The sequence below is a fragment of the Pipistrellus kuhlii genome, unplaced genomic scaffold (genome assembly GCF_014108245.1).
Source record: "Pipistrellus kuhlii isolate mPipKuh1 unplaced genomic scaffold, mPipKuh1.p scaffold_m20_p_7, whole genome shotgun sequence".
Lineage (NCBI taxonomy): Eukaryota > Metazoa > Chordata > Mammalia > Chiroptera > Vespertilionidae > Pipistrellus > Pipistrellus kuhlii.
The window spans coordinates 9,741,264-9,766,497 of NW_023425573.1; the positions used below are offsets into that span (position 1 = coordinate 9,741,264).

The following is a 25,234-nucleotide window of genomic DNA, read 5'->3' on the forward strand; positions in this document are numbered from 1 at the left end:
ACCAAAGAAACCGTCCAAAATATTCGTGTGACGTTAAAAGGAGAATCACTCCACCGAGTAACCCAGCCTTTTGCAGGTTAGTTAGGTGGCACCATTTCTTTAAACCAGTGGTCAGCAAACCATGGCTCGCGAGCCACATGAAGCTCACAAGCCGCAGTCTGCCGCTCTGTTGACTGAGTTTGCCGACCACTGCTTTAAACAAACATTCAGACTAATGTAGTTATCAGTCGACATATAAAACATTTTTAAAGATGGAACATTATTTTACTTTCAGCAAGTAACTCGGAAGGAGTTAAAGGAACTGGGTGACAGTGCCACATGAGGAAATACTTCCATTTGTATCAGCTTAGTGGGAAAACAAGGTTTCAGCGCCTCTGCTGTAGCTAAGGCCCTCAGCTCTTCCTCAGAAAGGTATCCAACTTGGTCTCCCAACTCCTCCTCCTTTTATTCAAAAAGTTTAATTGATTTTACAGAGGAAGGGAGTAAGAGAGAGAGAGAAACATGGATGTGAATGAGAAACATCGGTCAGTTGCCTCACACACATCCCAGCTGGGCATCAAACCCGCAGCCTTCGGTGCACAGGACGGCGCCCACCGAGCACACTCCAGGGCCCTGCTTCCTTTCTAGTGCATCTGCATGTTGCCAGCAAGTACATGGGAACTTACCATCAACTGCTGGAAAATCTTCCACAAGTTTCTACCATCAGATTTTTAAAAAGGAAAAAGATCCAAACATCTCAGCATGGTACTCAAGGCCTTCCGTCACCCATTACAACTTCCTACACACACACCCCGGCCCTCTCCCCCCAAACCCACCGCGCCCCCTCCCACTGGCACTGCTCACCGTGCCAAACACGGTGCCTTCACTCAGAGGATCCTCTGCTGCAGGCCTTGCTAGCTCCCCTCTGCCTGAGAATTCTTCACTGTTCAGGGCACATCACAAATGTCCTCCGACAAGCTTCCTGGAATCCCCAGACAGGATTAATGGAACTATCCATTTTTTGACAATCATTACTGGAGCATCCATGCTGACTTTTAGACATAGGAAGATGAGCAAGACAATGGTCTTATAAAGACAGAAATGTTGCCTGATAAATTACCATACATTGTTGACACTTCTACAAAGAAGTTATATCATTGGCCTGGAAGAACACAAGATCAGATGGCTTGGAAGGGATGGGAATCGAAGAATTTAATGCCAGTAAACTGTACAGCCAAGACACTCAATCCCAGGTCTGCCAAAGCCCCAGCTGAGGAATGGCTAGGAATGTGCGCGCTGGAGTTACACACTGAGTGCGAACGCCAGCTCTGCAGTTCTTAGATCAGAACACATCTAACGTCCCGAAACTTCTTTGCTCCACTGTCCAACGGAAACGACAACAGTGCTAACGCCCCAAAGCTCTGCTCTACTGGATGAGGCAATGCACAGACAACACCCAGCCCGGGGCCTTGTATATAATGAACGCTAGCTGCTTTTATTATCATTAATAACTATAAGATGCACTGTCTTTTCTCTTTCACTAACATTTTCTGTTATTTTCTCTAACAAATTACCTTTAACCTCATTTTCTAGTCTGCAAGATGGGGAAACTATCTTACATGTGTAATAAGTCTTACATCATGCCAGGCACATGATGGGCAGTAATCAAAGGTTACAATAAACCTTCTCTATGGCTGTGGTTCTCAACCCTGGAATTACCTGAGGAACTTGTAAAAATTCTGACAGTCCCACAGACTCTGATTTAATAGGCCTGGAGGGCAGATGTGTCAAACACTCCCTCTGTGACTCAAATTTGCAGGGTTAAGACCAGATCCTAAGGTCTAAGATAGCAAAATGAGTCAGTAGACAACAGCCTGAACACACACACATACACACACACACACGCACACGCACACGCACGTGCATAAGAGCCATCATAAGCTGAACACAGCTGGTATGTTTTTGTTTTGTCAGAAAGAGTAAGGAAGAGCTTATTCAGTTTTCATGTTTTAAAAGATTTGAACTTAACAGAAATAAGCCAAACCCTTAAAAACAGCTTAGGGAACAATTCAGGCATATTCTTTAAAACTTTAAAGAGTTACTTGGACTCAAAACTTACTTTCCTCTCACAAATCTCTCCAGATTTTTACATGTTCACTAAAGAGTCAATTTTTAGAAAGCAAAACTTCATCATGTTATTCTCTTAAGGAATAACAGGGAGTTTTCCAGGATCTTCTCCCTTTGTCTAGGACAGGGTTAAAATCCGCTAAGGCGTCTGTTACACGCAGTGCCTAAGGCCGAGTCCTAGAGTAGTGCCTTGGGCTCTTTCTCCTCCCTTAAAAAGCAGCTTTAATGAGGTATTAGTTTAGATACAAAACACAAGCATTTAATTGCAGAAGTCGATGAGTTTTCACCAACGTATGCACCTGTATATATGATCAGCGTATAACGACCACAACGATCAGATACAACATGCCCGTCACCCCCACAACTCCTTGTGCCCCTGTGAAGATTCCCTCATCTACCAGAACCGGTCCCTGAAAACCATTGGTCTAGATTTCATGTAGATGGAGTCATAAAGTAAGAATCTTTCTTGGTCTTTTTCATTAGGGTAACACGTGAAATCCCTTCGTATAGTTGCTTATAACAGGAGTTTGCTCCTTTTCACTGAACAGTATTTCATTGAATAGATGAATATATCCCACAATTAATTTATTCACCATTTTAAAAACATTTGGGTTGCTTCCAGGTTTTGGCGACTATGAACATTCAAGTCTGTGTGTGAACACCATCGTCATTCCTCGTAAGTAGCCACCGCAGGAAGGAAGGCCAGATCAGCTGACAGGGGGATGCCTGGCTTCATAAGAAACTGCCAATGTTTTCCAAAGAGACTGAGACATGTTGCCTTCTTACCAACGAAATATGAGAGATCCAGCTGCACCACTCTCCCCCTCTTGGTGCAGTGTGTGTGTCATTGCAGCCATTGAAGAGGGTGGATGGTACTGAGTTTGGTTCACAGTGGCTTTAACCTGCGTTTCCCTCATAACTAACACTGAGCAGCTTGCCTGGCCACCGTGGCTCAGTGGCTGAGAGTCAACCTATGAACCATGAGGTCAAGGTTCAATTCTAGGCCAGGGCAGATGCCCAGGTTTCAAGCTCAATCCCCAGCAGGAGGCAGCGAATCATTGATTCTCTCTCATCAAGTGATGTTTCTCTCTCCCCCTCTCCCTTGCTCTCTCTGAAATAAATAAAAAACGAATTTTAATACTGAGCTTCTTTTCACGTGCTTATTTGCAATTCATGTATCTGTTTGGTAAAATGTGTTCAAAGTTGTCACGTTAGTGAATTATTTTGCAAATATTTTCCCCAGGCTAATATGGCTTGCCTTATCATCTCTTCAGTGTCTTTGAAGAAAAGTTTAATTAGTGAAATTCAATTTATCACTTTTTTTCTTTTTAAGTTTCATGTATTTTTGTGGTCTCCACAAGATTTTTTTCTTGATCCCAGAACATAAAGTTTTTTTTCCTACATTTTCCCCCAGAATTTTTATAGTTTAGGTTTTACATTCAGATCCAAAATATATTTCAAATTAATTTATGTGTATTGTGAGTTAAGGGTGGAAGTTCATGTTTTGAATATGGATATCCATTTGTTCAATACTATTTGCTGAAAACACTATCCTTTCCTCAACGAATTATTTGAGTTCTATGTATTCTGGTGCACTGATTTATATTCCTATACTTACACCAGCACCAGTCTTACACACTGCAGCTTTCCACTAGAACTCTGAAGTCAGGTAGTGTAATTCCTCCAGCATCAGACTTCTTTTCAGATTGTTTTGACTGTACTAGATCGTTTGCATTTCCATATAACTTTTAGAATCGTCTTGTCAATTTCTATAAGACTGACTTCTGGATTTTTATAGGTATTGTATTCCATATATACATACCATTTTGGGGAAAACCAGTCTCAACAATAATTATCAAAGAGCATCATACAGTTCTCAAATTTTAAGGCTTTTATTAATTTATCTAAATGTTTTAGTTTTTATCATGCAAGTCGTTCATATATTTCATTCAATTTATCCCTAAGTATTTCATATGTTATAAAAGTTGTTTTATAAATTTCAATCTCCAATTGTTTGTTGCTGACATAATAAAATGCAATTAACTTTATACACTGACCTTGTAACCTATACTCTTTAGTTCTACCAGATTTCTGTAGATTGCTGAGGATTTCCTACATGAGATCTTATCTTTTGCAGAAAAAGACTCTGATATTATCTCACATATCTGTTGCTGTGTTTAGTGTTTTTTTCCCATGCCTCATTTTGAATAGTTTGTATTGTCATACCATCAAGGTTGCTTCTTCGAATACTGTACTTTTTATCTTCAAAAAAGTGAGTTTTTCTCTTTTTAAAAAAATGTGTACATTTCCTCTTATGTTCATGTTTTCCTTTACTTTCTTGAACAGATATGGCATTTATAATAGCTATATTACACCCTTATAAGGTAATTCCATTATCTTGGTCATTTCTGAGTCTATTTCCATTAACTGACTTTTCTTCTAGTTATGAGTTACTAAAAGGATATTTTCCTACTTTTTTACATGGCTTGCAATTAACTGGCTGTTAGCCACTGTAATCCTGACTTTTTAGTGCACTGGCTTTGTTGAACAGTATTGAGTTTTGTCCTGCAGCTCAGCTGAGTTACTTGAGATCAGCTGGATGCTTTCAAGGGTCTGCAGGCAGCAGTGTTGGGGCAGTCCACAGCAACTCTCATCTATGGCCAATTTGCCCCCTGAGTAGGAGGACATACTGTGAGGCCTCTTCTCTACGCCTTGTGTATTACACGTCTTTCTATTCTGACAGGTCTGGGAACATGAACTATTTCCAGGCCTTTGTCATGTCAGTAATTTTTCTGCCTTGTTCTTTCAGTATCAGGTCATTTCTTCACACACCTGTACAAATCAGTGCTCAGTTCAAGACTCAATGGGACCTTCCAGAGATCTCCTAAGCTCTGTCCTCTCTGCGGCTTCCATCTCTACCTTCTCTGTACAAGTCAATGCCCACGCCCTGTATGGGTTACATCCTCCTTGCACTATGGCCTGGAAAGCCAGGGCACCCCAGGCTCACCTGGAGTTCCTTCTCTCTGGGGTCAGAGGCCACCACTGCCTATTGTCTACTGATTCAAAACCACTGCCTTAATGTGTTCTGGGTTCCTGTTTTAGGAGAGAATAAATCTAATTACTGTTGCTCTATTTTGACCCAAAGTGGAAGTCTACCATTTCTTAATGTAAGTTCCTCATGTGATTCTAAATGTGGCCAGTTTTGAGATCAGTGAGTAGCTTTAATTTCCTTAAAACTTCCTGCAAGACAGCACCCCTTTTTCTGAGCTGATTAGTACTGATAATATTTGGAAGTTTGTGTCCCAAGCACCATGGCATGGTTAGCTGGTATATTCAGAGAAACTTTCAATAAAAGAAATGCCCAATACTACTTTGTAAAGAAATGAAGAAACCATTCTTCTTTGGAAGTTTCATATGGAGATGCTTAAACTGAAATATCTGATAAAAGATGCCACAAAAGAAGCTTTATAAACCATGGGGGCAGAAATAATAAATTGGGGGGGAATCCTCCTCTTCCTGAGGCACTCCAGAAACGCCCCCCCTTTTTTTTACTTTTGTCTTACAGAAACCATTCACAAAGAGCATGCTCAACAGGAAGAATACGTTATCAATAGAAACAAACAGTCACAGGATTGTACTAGCATGCTTTCAAAACCACAAAACCTACAAACTAAGAATATACATGTAATATAAGCAAAATTTCTCTTATCAGTAAAACAAAAACTTCTCTTCGGTACCAGCACATGTCATTCCTGTGGGCAGAGTTCTTCCCACCCCTCCCCACAGCCTGACACTTACCCTTCTCCAAGTAAGAGCGCGGGGCCCAGGGCGGGTCCTCCTCGGCGTAAGGATCACTGTACTCCACCACGGCGGCCTCCTCCTCCTCGTAATCTTCTGGAGGAGGGGGCGGCGGGGGCGACTCATCAAAGACTGGCTCTTCCGCAGGCGGTGGTGGGGGCGGTGTGTCTGAAACTAAGAAGGTACCAAGCTGAAACAAACTGCACCTAAGGCAAAGTTCTATATTTCTTAGCTAAGCTGAGCTGCTATGTTCATGAACTATAAACCTACACTCGAAAATAACCTTTAGAAACATGAGTGGGCAAGAGAATTCCTCCACCAACTAGAAAGTGTCCACTCTCCAAGCAGGGCTTTCTCCTCCCCGGGGGTTAGTGTGTATGAATGCTGAATAAAGTTTAGCTGAAATAATTAACTGAGCCTTGGAACCTGTTTATGCCAATATAATATAGTTTGGCTTTATATGCTATCTAAGAAGTGATTATCAGAAATATTAATAACTTGGATACTTATAAGTGTATTTAGTTTATAAAAATTAGAATGACTCCAATGAAAAGTCAAAGTTTAATAATCTGCTTCTTTCTCTCAGTGAATTTCTTAAATATAGCATCTTACCAAATCAGCAGGGCAGAAATCACAAATAATTTTAGGTAACTTCATCTCTGAAGATGTTTGTGTTTAGTTTGGTTATTTCAGACTTTCTCCAAGGTAAAAATATATGAGTGATTTAAAATATTTTAAATATCTCTTTATTGAGATCTGCTTCCACAGCTCAGGTGTCAACATATATAGTAATGTCTAAATATCATCTCCAAACTCAGGAACTCAAAGCTTTTAAAATGCTTGATATACACAAGCACAGCTCAACAAAATAAACCGAATAAAGAGAGTTGCATTGATCAGTTGTTCCATTTTAATGAACAGCGCAAATTCTTATTTATGAAGTACCAGTATTGTTTCTGTGAAATTCTCTGAGCAATCTGTTTATTTTCTATTTTTTTCTCTAAACCTACTGAATGAATCAAATGAATTTAGAAGACTGCTGACCGGTGAGGATTATAAACTTCAAACTCTGCCTTCTCCCAGGATTCTTCCCATCTGCTGGGCCACTCTGCACTTATTAACGTACCTACTTTATGAACTTTAAAACTTTACCCATTACAAGTATTTCTTTTAGTTATAATGTGTATTTTTTAACAAACAAAACGTATATGTGATTTTAACAAAGTTTATGACAAATTATATGTAGTTGGGGTAAGAATCAATAATATTTCCTATTTGAATTTGAACAATTCCACAAAAATATACATCCAAATGAACTCTGTCTTTCAAAACAATCACCTTGAGAAATTACCCAGTTACTCAAAGATGTTGCCACTGCTCGTTTTTACCTTTTCTAATAACTGCCTGAGGGCCAATTTATGAAGGCGAAAACTGGCTTTCATGCCTACAGAAAAGTAAGTGAAGAGCAGAAATTGAAACGCCAATGTTTATTATCTTAAAAGCTTACAATACTACGGGATAAGATAAACACACTAACATTAAGATAAAGTTTCAACAAACATCAACTGAAAGCCCACTATGGTTAGGTACCTTCTACACTCAGCACTGGGAATAGAGCAGTGAGCAAGTCTTGAAGACATGGACAGCCAAACTTTTGTTTATAATTAAATGCAGTAAGTGCTTTAAGTCATTGTGGAAAATACAGGAGTAGACCAACTCTCTTACATGGTTTCTGAAACCTGAAAGAAATGAGTTTATGTCTAGGAGGTGGGATGGATATTTCATGTCAGATGTAAAGGAAAAAAGCAAAGAACTGACCCAAGTTCCAAAGGGAAGAAAGCAAAGAACTGACCCGAGTTCAGCAGAAAGAGGCTTGAGGAAGCTGAAGAGGACTAAGCAGGAAGGGCCTTGTGACAGTTGGAGCTTTATCCAAAGAGCAAGGGGGAGCCATAGAAGGGTTTTAAGAATAATGGGATCACTGCTACACACTTAGCACAGAATAGTTGGTTCCAAATAATTCCAGACTTCTTTCAAACATCAATCTTAATACAGAGTGACTTAAAAATAATGTATTTGAAAGCTATGATAATCCCAAAAGATAGGTGTGTATCTTTCCAAGGTGAATGTTTTTAAGAGGACAACACACATTTGAAAGTATAAGTCCTCCTATGTCTTTAAACACAGCACACTTCATACACCTCTTATTTTTATATGTTTTGTAGGTGAGAAATGTATATGGCATGGAAAGAAATTAGAAAAGATAACCCAAAAGGCAATCATATTGTGGTAACACTGGAGGTGCTCATGGAATACCCTCCACTACACTGAAGCAATAGAAGCTATTTTCAGAAATTAGCAAGTAGAAATGCAGAGACACCTGGAAGACAGAGTGAGCCCTCCCTCTAGGAAAACTGGGTCATCACCAGTGAAAACACAAGAAGAACTGTGCCAACAAAAACGGGGCATTTAGTTATCGAGGGAAGCACAAAAAGGGAGGGACTACAGTGTGTGTGTCAGATGCTTGCTTAAGTGCTGGGGAAACAGCCATGAACAAACAGGCAAGAGTCCCTGCTCTCGCAGAGCTTACACTCTAGTAACGGCAATGCCCACGGCCAAGGATCAAGGTCCTAAGCAACAGCGTGCACATCTTCTACCCCACTGGTGAGGCCGGCCCCGGTACTGGATGCTAACGGGCTACTTCAGCCTGACAACATTAAGTCTTTCTTTAATGCAGTTTCCCTTGTTCAAATTCCAGGCCCATCAAGCAGCCTTCTGATTACAATGTAATTCCTCAGAGAAGCCATCTCCCAGTCAGACTATGTTTACTGGTCTCTGTGTGATTCATCACTGAATGTAGATACAGGCCTCCTGCTTTTCAGACATCAGTCTCCTGAGATTCCTTAGTACTTCCCTAGGAGAAGCCTCAATTTGTCAATAAAATTAGTTATGTGATGCTGCATAACTCAACACCAGACCACAAGCCAATGGTAATTCATTGCCAATCTATGAGGCCTCTTAGGAAATAAAGAGGCAATTTGGTTCCATGGGACCTACCATGGCCTAGCCATTTTTACACCTGGAATCACAGGACCAAAGGAAAATTCTCAGGCCAGCCACAAAAGCCTAAGTTCCAGCGATAAAAAATTAGTATGTTTGAGCATCCCAGAGGGGGGGGAAATGGGATAGCTAGTGATTAAAGAACACCTCGGGTATGATCTTTCTTTTCTTACATGTGCCCGATTCAAATTTTTTTTCATTACCAGATTTTAAGTTATTTGAAAGTAGAGAATTTCATCTTAATTATTTTATCATCCCTACTAACTGCTCACATAGTGAATTATTTGTCATATTCAAATACTTGAAGTATCAACAAATGGATATTTAGCCAATCACATATAAATGACATTTATGCCTACAATCTGATCTACAGCATAAAGGAAGACATAAACTTACTATTTTCTTGGACTCTGGCCACAAATCCCATTAAAGGTAACTGAGGAGTTACCTGTAGGATGGAGGGAGGAGGAGGAGCAAGAGATACTGTAAAAACAAAAAAGGTGTGGAGGATAAGGGGTAAGGGCGAGTTACATTAAAAGAAAAGGATAATACAATAAAACGAACATGTAAGGAGGGAAACCACTATACTATGCACGAACATGTTATAAGATATATTAAGGATCCTCTTTTGAGGGGTAATTCATCAACACACAAAACAAAGTATTAGGAGAGTTTTAAGAACTGTTTCTTAAAAATTACAACATGACGTACTCATTTATCCATACAGACCTACTCTAATACATAATGGCAAACTGAGCTTTTCATGTCAATAACAGACCTTCTCAAAGAAAGAATTTCTTCAGACTCAACAGGTAATCTGGGTTTCGGGAAATTACCTTGATGGTTACAAATTTAAATATTTGTCAGTAAAAGGGAAAAACCCATTACATCCCAACATTCTAAATTTATAATTTATTACATTAACCAGCAAATAAGTTAGTTTTTTATTCATTAATTAAATATTTACTGACTTCCTACTAAGTGGCAAGCACTAGACTAAGAGACCAATATCAAAACCATTCTCTGAGAGTCAGGTCTCCTTCATTAAAATTTTTCATAATCCCAATTCATACCACCTGCTCAAGCAGATACATTTTTTCCCTGGCCCTACAGAAAAGTGTTAGCCTCATTCCAGTCATTCTCCTCTCCTCTCGGTGCCTTCCCCCACTCTATCTCAAACACCTGGTCTAGCACTAGTAAGCCTGCAACAAATGTTTGATGTATGTAAACACACAGATAAGCCAGGTATGTGCCAAGCAATTTCCCAGGATTAACTCTATAATTATAGTTTCCTTCAGAATGGATATAAAGTATGGCAAGCATCCTATCTAATAGAGGGAATATGCTAATTGACTGCCACACCCTCAAATATGGTGGTGCCCACAGCCACAAGATGGCGGTGCCCAGTCCCCTCAGCCCCACCGGGTGTCAGGCGCGCGGCACGGCTGGGCCAGCCACCAGGCGGGTCTGACCACTATGCGCACCTGCCTCCCAAGTCCAATTCCCCAGCCCCCCAGCCGCCCAGGACTGGCCCGAAGAGCAGGCAAACCTGGGATATCAGCTGCCTACCCACCCAGGGCTGGCCCGAGGCACAGGCAAGCCTCAGATGGGGGCTGCCCAGCCGCCCAGGGCCAGCCAAGCCTCAAGTAACAAGGGCTGTCGGCAGTGGCAGCAGCAGAGATGTGATGGGGGCTTCGTCTTCCCCTGATCGCCAGGTCGCCTCCCACTCCCGAGGACTGTGAGGGGGGGCAGACCGAGCTGAGGGGAGCCCCCCCTCCAGTGCATGGATTTTCATGCACCAGGCCTCTGGTCTTCTTACAAAGAGAGAATACCTTTAATAACTCCAAACTACAGATAAGACTAATAAAACTTAAAACTGAATGAGTTAGCACCCTCAAAGAGATCACATTCTAACTGGGCACATAAACAAAATAGTAATGTTAACCCAACAGTTATTTGTAACAATTTCCTGGAGGTGGTGATGGTTGGTGAGATGTGGTAGTGCTAGTGGAGGTGGTAGCAGGGAAGAAGACTAGATGTGACTTGAGGAAATTGACAAGCAAACAAGAGTTGAGAAAGAATGCTTTTCAAAGAACATGTTTTAGTAAAAAAAAAAAAAAAAAAACTCATTTAGAAAAAGCACTGATTAGTCAGCTAGCAAAGCTCCAGCTACCCTCTGTAAATAGTTACCAAACCAGGGAGTAGAAGGCAGAAGTTAACACAGAGAAGGACAGGAAAAAGAAAAACCAAAAAAACCGCCAACTAACTAAATTGTCTCACATGAATCTCAACTCACTGTACTTTCATAAGCATAAAAAATACTTTCATTAACATCATTCCATAAGGTATTCTTCTGCTTTAACATATACTTTCAAGTATGTTAAAATCAGACTTATAAAGAAAAAATATTAAAATAAGTACTTAAAACATGTATAAATATGTGCTTAAACAGCCTTCATATAACTTCCCCTGCCATGTGCACAGCGTGAAATACCCTTGTGTATAGTATGAGTTCTGTGCATTATGCACAGTTGGTCCCAAGCTGTAAGAGGAAGCATCTTGGCTCCAGTACAGAACCAGCCCATTTTGGACTGACACGCTTTCAAATTTGTTTCCAAGATAAGGAAGGGAATAAGGGCCCTAAGCAACAGTTGTCTAGACTTCTAAGAGGTCTAGGGAGAGAGCTTACCTTCAGAACTATGAAATAACCCACATCTAACAAACTACAAGTTCAAAATAAAAATGCATTTAGATACAAAATAGCTCCTATTCAAATATGGGTTTGGGACCATATGATATAAAAGAATGGATGAAAAGACAGATTTGTCAAAATTAAGCTCAAAATGAGTTAAAAAGAATGGTACAGCCAAATTCACTAAGTGTGATCAAAGCTAGCAGTAAGATACATATATTTTAAGTAAGGCAGTTGGTAATCACACTACAGGGCACACTATAATTAGACTATAAATTTGGCATTTAATCTACCAGAGAGACCCAAACCAATAAAGGGACTTGAATAAAGGAATAAGGGCCTCATTCTACATTTAACAAATAGTTGCTGAGTACTATCCCAGGATATGTATAACAATAAAAGCTTAATATGCTAATTAGACTGGCCAGACTAACGTCCTTCTGGATGACCTTCCAGAGAAGCTGGGGCTGCAACAGCCAAGGCAAGCTGCGGCAGCTGCGAGGGCCACGCCCGGCACAAATTCCATGCATCAGACCTCTAGTCTCTAATACGAAAAGCGTGACATGCTCATTAGACCTGACGCCCTTCCGGACAACCTTCGGACAAAGCCAGGTCTGCGAGGGAAGCCGGTGCTGGCAGCGGGGGAGGGCAGGCCCGTCCTGCACGAATTCCGTGCACCAGGCCTGTGGTAACTGTATCACAGAATGGCAAGGTCTCCGGCTCTGATGCACTTTACATTACACTGTGGACATTTCCTCCCAACAAGAGAGAGCTCAATAAGAGGGTAAGAGGAGGATTTTTGTTTTGTTGTTTTTATCTCATTGATGTCAGAGAGGAAGGGAGATAGGAACATGAATGATGAAGAAGTATCATTGACTGGCTGCCTCCTGCATGCCCCACCCTGAGGATGGAGCCTGAAACCCAGGTGTCTGGCTTGATCGGGAATCAAACCGAAACCTCCTGGTTCATAGGTCGACACTCAACCACTGAGCCACACAGGCCAGGCAAAGGATTGTTTTTCATCTAAAAGCAGGTAGCATAGTTAAAACAGAAAGAACATGGAATCAAATAACATAAGTTCAAATCCTAACCTGACCATCACACCTCAGTCTTAGTTTCCTCACCTATAAAAATACAGATGAAAATGATCGCATATTTATAAGAATCTAATGGTAAGTATAAAAGTATTATTTAAGTTGCATTTATGAAGGGGGAGTATATTTCTTCTACATGACTCCAAATGCAACAAGGTTTCACCAAAAGGTAGTAGCCTCAGGAGACAGATTTCCACTCCATAAAATTTAGGCTATCATTTTAAATTCAGGTTTTATCAAATATGGAATGAACTGACTGGCCTCTTTTTAAAAAAATATATTTTTAGTGATTTCATAGAGGAAGGGGAAGAGAGATAAAAACATCAACGATGACAGAGAATCATTGATCGGCTGCCTCCTGCACAACCTACACTGGGGATCGAGCCCACAACCCGGGCATGTGCCCTTGACCAGAATCGAATCCGAAACCCTCCACTCAGCAGGCCAACACTCTATCCACTGAGCCAAACCAGCTAGAACCTGGCTGGCCTCTTGACAAAAATCCAGAAAAACATAGTAAGCTGACATACCAAGTTCACAATAGTCAAGTCTAAGATGTGCTCTTACCCTCTCTGGAGAAGCAAAAATTATTATATATACTATTACATACATGTGAGATTAAGTCTTCTGCATGCATGCAACTGAAAGGTGATTGCTGTATCTGAGTCAATCTGTCCAAGTCCGTTTTCCCATAGGTTTGGAGGAGAATTGAAGAAGACTCTACAACTCCTTCGCACAAAGCAACTTCAAAAAATGTCCCTTTTACTTTGCCACTTACAAACTCTGTCCATGTACACTCAATTTTCATTTAATGCTATTCATAGAGCAACGATATCTGATTAACTAAGAAGAAAATATTGTTTACCACACTATTTTTAAAAGCAAATAACCACTAGCACATTCAAAATGATTCTGTTAAAAAAAATTAAGTTCTACAACTTTAAATGGAAACCATGTATTGAGGTTTTTTTTTAAATGGAAAATACAGTATTAGTAACCTTGTAGTCATTCCTCCATTTATTCAAAATTAGCATATGCTAATCATTTGTAACTAAAGGTTTTTTCCTCTGTGACTGAAGATTTTAACCAGTATGTTCTATAATCTGCAAAAGAAAATCTAACCTGGATTCTGGCTGTAGAAAGGGCCTCCGTTCATCTGCGTCTGAAGGCTCGTTTGTGCGGTGATGGACGGGGGACGGCGATAGGGCAGCGAGCCGCCTACCGTCGGGGGCGTGTGGCGGGAGACGGGTCTGTTCATGCTGTAGAACTGGACGGGATGACCTGGAAACGGGAAGAGCGTCAATATGCGGTAAGAGGAAATCATCTCAGGAATGAAATACTTCAGGTGTGCGTGAACCTTATAATATTATGGAAAATAAGAGTTAAGCTCATTAGTTATCTGACAAACAATGCAAGGTAACAGTGCTCAGCTGCATACCAAAGCGAAAAGACAGGAGAGTAGATTCATGATTAGGCTTGGAAAAGCTACATGTAAATAGATTATTTATTAACATTTTAATTGTAATAAATTAATAATTGGCCGAGACCAGTTTGGCTCAGTGGATAGAGCATCGGCCTGCAGACTGAAAGGTCCTGGGTTCAATTCCGGTCAAGGGCATGTACCTTGGTTGCGGGCACATCCCCGGTAGGGGGTGTGCAAGAGGCAGCTGATCGATGATTCTCTCTCATCGATGTTTCTGACTCTCTATCCCTCTCTCTTCTTCTCTGTGAAAAATCAATAAAATATATTAAAAATTAATTAATTAATTAATTAATAATTGTAGAGGGTTTCAAAATCATCATACTTAACTAAAATTTATGGTTCACTTCCTGACCCCCCCAAATCCACTAAAAATACTGAAAATTAAAACTCAATAAAATAATAATGCCATTTGGAAAACAAAACAAAAAATGTTTGACACACAGACTTATTCCAAAAGAACAACAACAACTGTAAGGTAGCAAAGCAATTAAAAGGAAACAAAATATTTCTAGCAAAAGATCAAATGACATAATTAAATCAAACGCATCTTTATTCAAAGACATTTATCTCTAAAACTAGAATATTCTATTTTAACATTACAGTTTAAGAAACTTACAGATATGAGAAAAACTAAAAGCAAATCAAAATATATCTTATTTCTAATATCCCTAAACCTGTACATTTTTTTTTAGCAATTTAATTATAGTTTGCTCTCTGAGAGCATTGCAATAACTAATGCCAACTGAAGACAGTCTTTCCTAACCATCCAATTTTCTCATGCAAACCAGTTCCTAAATTTTGCCTGCACTCCCACTCAACACCATCCAGCTGGGGGTGCACTGGCCCAGCGGCAGACAGAGCACCCAGAGCCACCGCTCCAGCAGCGGGAGACGGGCTGCCAGAGAGCTCACTGGTGTCAGGGTCATTCCAACACACCAACACTGCGGGCTCATCTCCAGTCAGGGCACAAACAAGAGCAACCAAGGAATGCATAAGTGAGTAGAATAGCAAGTTTCTCACTCTCCCCCCTCACTCTCTCTAAAAATAAAATTAGGAGGGGGGGTGAGGGAGGAGAGAAGGGAAGGAGAAGGAGAAAAGGGAGACGAGTGAAGTATAGAGGAAGAAAGAAGGGAAGGAGAGAGGATAAAGGGGAGAGAAAGGAGGAGGGGAAAGGAAAGGAAAAAGGGCAAGAGATGAAAGAAGGGAAAGTGAAAGGAGAAAAGAAACAAAAACACATTTTTGATGTTATCCGTGACTGTACAATGGTCTTACATGACAAAAATCCATCTTCAGGAACTCCATAAATTTATCAAACCTGGACTCATGAGCTCACATGAAGACTATGAGTGCACTCAGATCTGCCCTAACGTGCGTCCTCTCTGCGCGGAGCAGCTCTCCTGCCAGCCGCTCATCCCCTTAAACGCACACCTGTGCCAGGGCCTCCCCCTCGGCAGGACGGCCCGGTCTGCGGGTGCCGCACGGACCCCTGACCGTGAGCCTCAGCAGCTGGCAGCCCCGGGCCGGACCTCACTCATTTCTGGCCGCAGCTCCTACACCAGCACGTTTCAAGGACCCTGGCAGAGCAGCAGGTTCACAGGGGCCGGGGCTGCCACAGGAGGCACCTGCAATGACTCCAGGATGTTATTCACCCTCACCGATGCAGGGCGCAACAAAACTCCCACCGTTCCCGCGCCCTCCGGCCAAACGGAGCTGCGTGTAGATGAGAGAACAGCCGTGTTTACATCTGCGCACTGTAGGAAGCTTGCCTTAAAAAGTGCTGTTACAGAAGCTATCTCATGGACCACCACTCAAAATCCATCTTAACGGAAAGTGTCTTTTAACATTTAAACATCAGCTCATAGCAGCAGAGCCAAATATATACTATATGAAGTCCTTGGCAAACTAAAGTGATATGTAACCAAACACATTTTTATCAGAAGAGCTTATTTACTAACCAGCATCACTATTATCTTTGCAAATATATCTTGTAGCAATTGATCCCTTTTCTCCTTCCCCATCAGAAAACACATTTTAGGTTATAATTTTAAAACACTGAAACACCAGTCAACCTTAAATAACACTTAAGTAAACCTGAAATTCTTTAAAAGTGCATTGTCTATGTTCCCAATGCTGCTATAATAAGCAAGATTCTATTATAAAAGACTTATGAGACAGCTACATCAAATATCTCCTATAAATTGTAGTTTAGAATTACCATAGATTTTTCTTTTTAATAATCTAACTTGTATCACAGTATTTGTAAATGACAACTTTCGAAAACTGTTTATAAAAGACATCTCCATAATAAATTCATAAATCTCTAGTAAATGAAATTCAAGCAATAGAAAACATATCTGTGCTGCTCTATTGGGGAAAAAAAGTATGAGAAACTTTATCCTAATTTCCTTAGAACATTTTACTTTGGTCATGTGCCATTTTCTAGTTAGTAAATTATTCTAAATATACAAAGCACAAACAAACAAAAATCACAAAGCCAGAGTTCAGGTAGTAAGAGCCAGATGACCGGATGTTGCCTGCCAAGGAATAAGCCAACACTCACCTGTAGGGGGAGCAGAAGAAACGGGGGGAGTTGGAGAAGCGAAGCCATCAGCAAGGGCCTGGGCGCCCCCAGAAGCGGCCTCTGGGGCAGCGGAGGGGACAGGAGCAGGAGCACTAGGGGCGGGGGCGGAGGCGGAAGTGGCAGGAAGGGGAGGAGTACCAGCAGAGCCAGCAGGGGCTGAGGGGAAAGAGGAGGAAGAGGCGGCGTTAATGAGGCAATCCCATTAGACAGGGGGAGCGAAGGCGTAAGAGAACTTAATGTTAGACATTCAGTGCTCAGCACTAATCAAATAGAAGAGGGCGTTAAAAAGCAGAGAATAAAGCTTATGTTAGAGGATTATTAGGTGTGCAGCAAATAATTCAAGACGCCAGGGTAAGGTACAGGTTTTTTTAATTCATTAAGAAACAAGCATTCCTTTTTACCGGAAAGCCACTATTCTGCAAGAAAAATGTTCCCTCCCTATTGTAATCTTTAGCATGATATTCTGTAAGTGGTATACCACACTAAGTACTAAAAAACAACAGCATTCCAGTCTGAATTACCCAAATCAGAAAGCATGTTCCAGACATAAATATCTTATCAGATAAAAAACCATTCAGAAAAACACAAATCTCTCTTTTCCATGACTTTTTAAAAGGTAATATCTATTTGTTATTAAGATAAGTAAGTTAAATTAGTAAATTAAATTATGTGATATTCTACCGCGAAGTCATTTGTGTCGTGCTTTTAAAACTAAATTTAACTTTGGTGTTCTCAGATAAAATAAGCACAGTTTTCTGTTTCAGAGAAAAGAGTGTAGCATTTCAGAGACTATTAAGTTCCAACGCTCCACTAAATTTAACTGTCAAAATTACTCTTGATATTTGTCCAACCCTTTGTTATAAATATGGTTTTTCACACCGAGTCCCCCTTGTCCCAAGGAATGCACTGCCATCACACAGCGGAACTGACCCTGGAACACAGGGGGAACCTGGAACCTCAGCGCACCCGCGGCGCTGATGGCGCCAACTAAGTGCAGAGAAGTGTGTGAGCATAAACTGGCAAATCACTCGGTTAAAAATAACAAATGCATCATAAAGACTTCCCGACACTGCTGGGGTCCTCCAGGGAACGTAAGTCCCGATTACGAAGAGCCCAGGGTCGTGAAATCGGAAGCACCGCCGGTTACCTGGGAAGACGCTGGGCGGGGAGGGCGTGGGCACGGCGATGGGCACGCCCACGCTGCCGCTGCCGCTGTTCTCCCGGCTGCTGCTGCGGCTGCTGGGGTGGCTGCCTCCGCTGCTGCCGCTGCTGCTGGAGACAGGAGCCGGCGTGAGTGTGTGTGTGCAGGGGCTAGCATTTCCCACTCTCTGGTGAACATAGTAACGATAAGAACAACTCAAGCCTTCTACCTCACACATGAATTTCTTAATTAGTAGAGGAAAAAGCAGAGTTCAAGAAACTTGTTTTGACCACCTGTTAGTAAGCATATATTAAAGAAAGAAAATTATAAACATAAATGATAAATGAAGGGGCTCAAAACATAAAAAAAGACTTTCTTTTTACTACAGTTTACTGCCTGTCTGAAGAAACTTCTGAACAGATTATTTGATTAATTTTATTTGTAACAGTATCTTGATATATTATCCCATATTAATGTTTTACTGCCTGTAGTTTTTCATCTGTAAAGTTCCACCAAAAAACAACTTGAAAATTCCCATATCTGGTCCATGATTTTTTAAGGTCAATTATAACTTAATTTTGCAGAGAAGCCTGTTCTCTAACATGTCCCCCCGCCCCCTCCCCGGTTTCCTGACTGCCCAAAGTTGCATCAGGACATGAGGAGAGAGGTGGGGTCAGATGAGGCTTGGGAGAGCAGAGTGAGGAAAAGGACTTGGTGCTGGGAGAATGAGAGATTCGTCTGAACAAACCATGGTGCTGTGGCCATGCCGTTTCGCACTGAGGCGGAGGAAATACCTGTAGGTTCGGTTTCTCTGATTCACAGAAGCTGTCCTCACAGGGCTCTGCTGCGAGGGGGCCATATTACGGGTTGGGCTGGGAACGTAATCATTGGGAACCACTGGAGGACGCACGGGCTCCAGTGTGCGGTAGGGGGAGTGCCGCCTACGAAAGAAGAGCGGATGGATGGTGTGATCAGCAAGTTCCGGCACAACCGATTCCGAGTTGCCAGTAGTGAAATACAATTTGTACTGAGAGATAGAAAAGTGTGTTTTTTACATAACCCAGGTACCAATTTCAGTCTTTCCTTAGGTATAATTTCTCCATCGTTAGGGTTGTGATGAGTACCGTTATTTTTTAGTCTCCAACCTCATTTCCCTGTGCTAATGCAATTTTGTTCATTCATCCCCAGTGAACGCAAAGATTCTCCCTCCAGATAAGCCAGTGTTTCAGACTCTCCTTGGATTTTAGTACCATGTCCAGGTCTCCCAACCGCACTGCATGAATGCACCAATTATCTTCCTCACCCTCTCTCCCTAACCGAAGACACTCAGACACGCTCACAACACCACACTGAAGATCAGTAGCAACTCTAACCCTGTTTCCTTTTCTACACAGTGACTACACAGAAATTAAACTATATCCATACACTAAACAATTTCATTTCATCTCCTTCCATTCTCACCTCACTTCCTCCTCTAACTTTCACCTTGATCTCTCTACCTTTGACCCTCCCTCAGAGTTCAACATTTAAAAGGAAGGTGGAGGCAGAAAAAGGCCTTAATCTTTCTACCTTATTTACTCTGAACTATAAAGTACAAAACAAACTGGATTTTATTAGCATAGTACCCTTTTTTCCCTTTAGGTATTACATGTGTGCTTAATTTCCTTTTAAAGGAAGAGAATGAGAAGAGTAAGAAAGGAAATGCGGTTTCCAAATTATTTTTTTGTTTGTGTGTTAACATTTATATATTTTTTATTTACAGTTTACATTCAATATCATTTTGTATTAGTTTCATGCACACAGAGTATGGTTTCCAAATTTTTAAGACAATAAATTCTCAACTAAGATTTTGTAGATGAGATTTCTGCCTTTAAAAGAAAAAAACTGGGCCTGGCTGGCGTGGCTCAGTGATTGAGGTTCACCGTATAAACCAGGAGGTCAGGGTTCAATTCCCAGGCAGGGCACAGGCCCGGGTTGTGGGCTCGATCCCCAGTGAGGCATTCAGGAGGCAACTGATCAATGATTCTCTCTCATCATTGATCGAATTCTCTCCCTCCCCCTTCCCCTCTGAAACCAATAAAAAATATATTTTTAAAAGAATAAAAGGTGGGATCTCAAGATGTGAACATTAAAAACTTTCTTTTCCTGAAATGATGTTGCTCACTTAACTTATGAATTTCTCACTACTCGCCTCCAAAGCTCCCAAGTTTCCTTTAAGTTCTGCTCTCCTGGGTCACTCCATCAAGGTTCACCAATTTTGGATGAAATCACTTTGCAAGACCCCAGCCTCTCCACTACCCTCAAAATCTCTTCGCATAAACACATATGTACATTTATAACTAAAAACAAATAAAGGGCACTAGATGAGATATTGGTTTAAAGAGGAGGGGAAGGAATGGCAGGATTTTGCACTTAAAATACTAAAAAGTTTAGGTATCTTTGAAACTGTGTATAAACATAAAAAACTGTAATAGAAAACTGATTAATTTCCAAACATCTGATTTCTGATTTCTAAAAATTTTTTCCAGACAACCAAAATGTTGTTTCAAGCAAGAAAGGGAAAAAAAAAAAAAAAAAACTTTGCTGACTGAGAACTATACAGTGAAGATAATGACAAAAACAAGGTGAAAAAGGGACAGAGGAACAACATGTGGTGGCTAGGCAAATACTGCAAAATGGCCAGGCTATGACCATCAACCAGTTCATGGTGCCAGAGACTGAGGATCCTCCAGAACCCTTGCTAACACACAAACAAAACAAGTATTGGTATATGCGTAAATCGTCCAAATCTGAGAGCATCAGAAAATTTTATTTTATTAGTGACTACAGTGGGTTATGTTGCCAATAATCTTGATTTAAGAATCTAAGAAAACCCATCAGGCATTATACATGATAAAACTGTAGATGTTCCACAGGAAAATACAGTACTTCCTCTTGATTTGACTCTCTACTCTTACCTCTGCAAAATTATACTCTACTATGTCCTCTACGGTCTAGCCTGAAGTATAAATCTTATTTGATCTTCTAGATTTGTTCCTCTCTAATCTAAGCAGAATTTTTTTTTTTTGTTGTTTACCTAAATAAAATCCTATTTCTGGCTGGAATTCATTTCTGTTCCTTTGTTTCCCACTGTACTAACTATAATTCCCAACATTATACTTCTTTACATCCAATTCATCCTTGTCTTCTGATTCACATTGCTTGATTATGATTCTCTGTGTGTTTTTGGTTTTCATTTGAGTTTTTTTGTTTGTTTGTTTGTTTTTTTTTTGGTGAGGGGGCCCAAAAACAAGATTGTCAATTAAAAATGTTTAAGCATATATCATAAAGACAATGGTTGTCAAAGCAATTTTTGTTTTATACATTTTTTATAAATCCAATTCACGATAGTGACTCTGAAAAAATTGATGACAAATATTACCCCCTTTTACAGATGAAAAAACTGAATTTACTAAGAGGCTGATGATATGAGACCGCAGGAGCAAGGCTGGATCACAATTTTGGTCATCTGGCTTCTGAGGTGTATTATGCCTACCTGACCACAAACCTCCACGATCAACCACATTTTTATACTATGATGCTGCAGAAGGAGAGCGTCAAGCTTTTCTATTAATTCACCATTTCTGCCAAAAGTCTAATCCAGAGCCCACTTCTGTAGGACCAAATAAAGCTCAATATTCTCATCGACTGAGAACACAGAATTTTATAATCTACATAGTGCTCTTCAGAGGAGTAGTCTAAATAAGGATAGCCAACTATAATACAAGACTAAAGCTTTTATGAAAATAAGAATTAGAGTGCAATTTATAATAACCCAACACTACATGAAAAAGTTTCCTTATTCCTTGGTTACATACTCACCCAAGCGTCCCTTTCCCTGACAGAGGGGGGCTGGGGGGCTTCTGTGTGGGAGGCGTTGTGCGTGGCAGCCCACCCATCTTCATGTTCTGGGTGCTCACCTAAAAAGTTTTCAGAAACATCCCATTTGTATGCAGGGAAACAAAGGAGCACTTTTGGAAATAATGCTATGCTATTTAACAAAGAAGGGGAAGGTTTAAACGGGGGGGAAATTAGAGGCCATGCATTTCAATTGCAATTTCTACTCCACTATTATTCTACAGTTGTACTCAAAGGACTCTTCCTAATGTGAAATTTTCAAATGGTTGTAAACTTGTGTGCAAAGACTTTATTTGCCATTAGGCCATCACACCAACAGATCACTGGTTGGACCATCTGATACTGCACTCAACTGAAATTAAATAGGATAACTAAAAAAACTCCAGTTTTAATAAAGAATAAATTCAATCAGAAACAATGACAACCATAAACAATTCCTTGTTTTTTAGATAGTATGTCATACAAAACACACTTCTCAAATAAAATATACAACTATAGTCTTGATCCAGTAACAAGAGAATGCAAAATAAAGTTCAATTGCATGATATACAGATAAAATTTTAAGTTTTTTTAATAGTGGATCAGCCTTACAATTCAGATTTCTTTCAATTCTCTTATGAAGGAATCACCTACCTACACACTGCCAGAGTTTAGGCATGTTCCTAAACACCTGAAGTGGAAAGTTAGGGCTGAGCTATCCCCTTCAACTGTGAGCAGTACAGGGACCACAGGCAATGTCCTCGTTCCAGTGGCAATGAGACCCGCTCCGGCCCCAAATGAAGATTGACTCAGTCACGGCAAAGATGTGAGCAACATAGAGCTAAGGCCTGACTCCTCACTGTCCTATCCCCAACTGAGAATGCAAGTGTAGAAAAGCTGGGTAAGATGGGAACAACAGGTAACACAAAAGAGTGTGTCAGCACCACACAGGCAGCCCTAGAAATCTGGATGTTCTAAGGAGCTAAGAAAAGTCATTCTCAAATGTAGTAATTCAAACACAATCTCAAATTGTTTGAGATTTTTAATCAAGCCCCTGATAATTTGGACTGCTACACACTTCAAAAAAGGATCTTAACTTTTCTCATAAGAATGTCTATAGTATTCAAATTATATGTGTAAAATGAAACTTCAAGACATTACACCACTGGAATCAGAAACTACATTTAAGTATGTAATTTCAAAAATATACTTTAAGAAAATAAATCATAATTGTATTCAGAGTACTGAGGCTATCAAAATTACAATAAATGGAATTTTTTAAATCCTAAAGCACTACTTGTCATGTGAATAGGCAAGAAATAACAAGCAAACTCTTCAAATGAATAGCCCAGTGAACAAGTTGTGTGTGATGATAAAACAATCTTTAATGACAAATGACACCTTTGAAATGTCAGTATTTTTTAAGTGAAGCATTTATCAGTAATCCTTTTGTTGTTGCTTTTATAAATATAAGATAAACAGGTTACCAAGTAAGAATAAAATAAAGATTAACTTATCCTTGTTCTCCCCATCATCAATAAGCAGAGGTATACTAATCATATCTTAAAATGAAAATGCCAGAAGTTTGTTTGGTTTTTAAAGCAATCCATATTTGAGGAAAATTTTAGAAGTAACATGACAAATAACTAATAGTTTTTAAAACTATTAAATTTTAATTGATGACAAGATTTTTTTAAAGTAGTAACCAAAGTCCTTTAAGCTCAACCTTAAAACAACACAGACCCCAAAACTTTAAGTGATGAAGAAGTAGGTGAACCAAATACTAAACTACAGCAATTTGCTACAAAGGAAGGAAAAGGAGCAGGGATAGAAAAAGAGTAAAAGAAAATTTTATTCTATACATGGAATAGTTAAAATACATGAAATCAGCTTTCCAACATTGATTTAAGTTTTTGGTATATAGGGTGTTTTCATTTAAATTGCAGTATCTTCTTTAGGTCTTTTACTCCACCCCCCAAAATATAAAATAAACAATATATAAATTAAAATCTGGTGGAAATTTCTATGAATAAAACTTGGTACATTTTATGATCCGTAGAATCATCATGTTTGTTGTATTTGTTTGGATTATGAGGTTTGGATGAGTAACTTAAATCACTTAAGAAATCAGAGTCCCTATGGAATGTTGGAAAAAATTTAGAATTTATACTTCACTGATCCTGTACTACCTTTACATTAGCCAAATAAGTTTTTCACTATTTTGGGTTCAAAGGGTTTATAAATTAAACTCTACAATTTGTGTTCCTCAGTCGACTGAAGAAAAAACCACCCAAATTACAGATTTAAACACTATCAGAAGACCTGACAGCTGCAGTAATCTTGAGGAAGGACACCACAGTTGGAGAGATCAAAATACCAGCTATCAACTATATTACAAAGCCACTGTAATCAAAACAGCCTGGTACTGGCACAAGAACAGGCACATAGAACAATGAAACAGAAGAGAGATCCCAGAATTTTTTAAAGGAGGCAATGGAATAAAAACAGTCTCTCAACAGATGATGTTGGGAAAATTGGACAGGTACATGCAAAATAATGAAACTAGACCACCAACTTATATCATACACATGAATAAACTCAAAATGGATTAAAGACTTAAATGTAAGTCACAAAACTATAAAAATCCTAGAAGAAAACATAGGCAGTAAAACCTCAGGCATTTCATGTAGCAGAATTTTCACTGATAAATGTCCTAGAGCAAAGGAAACAAAGGGAAAAATAAGAAAACGGAATTACATCAAAATAAAAGGTTTCTGCATAACAAAAGAAACCATCCACAAAATAAAAAAGAAATCCACTGTATAGGAAAACATTTGCCAATGATAAGGGGTTCATTTCCAAAATATGTAAAGAATACATACAACTCAACAAAAGAAAGACAGACAATACAATTTAAAAATGGGCAAACGACTTGAATAGACACTTCTCCAAAGAGGACATACAGATGGCCAAGACACATGAAAAAATGCTCAACATCACTAATCACACAAACTAAAAAGACAAGGAGGTAACACCTCACACCTGCCAGAATAGCTACCATCAATACATCAACAAACAAGTCCTGGCAAGGATATGATGAAAGGGAACCCTAGTGCACTGGTGGAAATGCAGACTGGTGTAGCCATTATGGGAAACAGTATGGTGTTTCCTTAAAAAATTAAATATGGAACTCCCCTTTGACCCAGCAATCCCATTCTGGGAATATACCCAAAGAATCCGGAAACACCAATCAGAAAGAATATATGAACCCCCCTGTTCATAGCAGTGTTATTTACAATAGTTAAGATCTGGAAACAACCCAAGCACCCATCAACAGATGAGTGGATAAAACAACCGTGGTACATTTACACAATGAAATACTATGCAGCTATAAAATAAAAATTAA

At 39.9% G+C, this 25,234-nt stretch overlaps 1 protein-coding gene and 1 long non-coding RNA gene across 35 annotated transcripts in view; one reads left to right on the forward strand and one right to left on the reverse strand.

The window, feature by feature from the left end:
- Nucleotides 1–25,234, reverse strand: part of ABI2 (abl interactor 2) — a 56,840-nt gene that overhangs the window by 4,996 nt on the left and 26,610 nt on the right. For 3 of the 34 annotated variants that reach the window (XM_036422049.2, XM_036422048.2, XM_036422036.2), the window contains 7 exons: nucleotides 21,814–21,911; nucleotides 18,747–18,893; nucleotides 17,959–18,083; nucleotides 16,791–16,967; nucleotides 13,870–14,028; nucleotides 9,358–9,444; nucleotides 5,905–6,078 (listed from right to left, as the gene is read on the reverse strand). In XM_036422049.2, the coding sequence (XP_036277942.1) occupies nucleotides 5,905–6,078; nucleotides 9,358–9,444; nucleotides 13,870–14,028; nucleotides 16,791–16,967; nucleotides 17,959–18,083; nucleotides 18,747–18,893; nucleotides 21,814–21,911 (967 nt within the window). The remainder of the gene's footprint in view (nucleotides 1–5,904; nucleotides 6,079–9,357; nucleotides 9,445–13,869; nucleotides 14,029–16,790; nucleotides 16,968–17,958; nucleotides 18,084–18,746; nucleotides 18,894–21,813; nucleotides 21,912–25,234) is intronic. The other 31 variants (XM_036422052.2, XM_036422041.2, XM_036422043.2 and 28 more) reach the window with 15 other exon arrangements.
- Nucleotides 4,347–7,128, forward strand: LOC123651616. The gene is made up of 2 exons (XR_006740443.1): nucleotides 4,347–4,378; nucleotides 6,937–7,128. It is a non-coding gene; the product is annotated as an uncharacterized LOC123651616 (long non-coding RNA).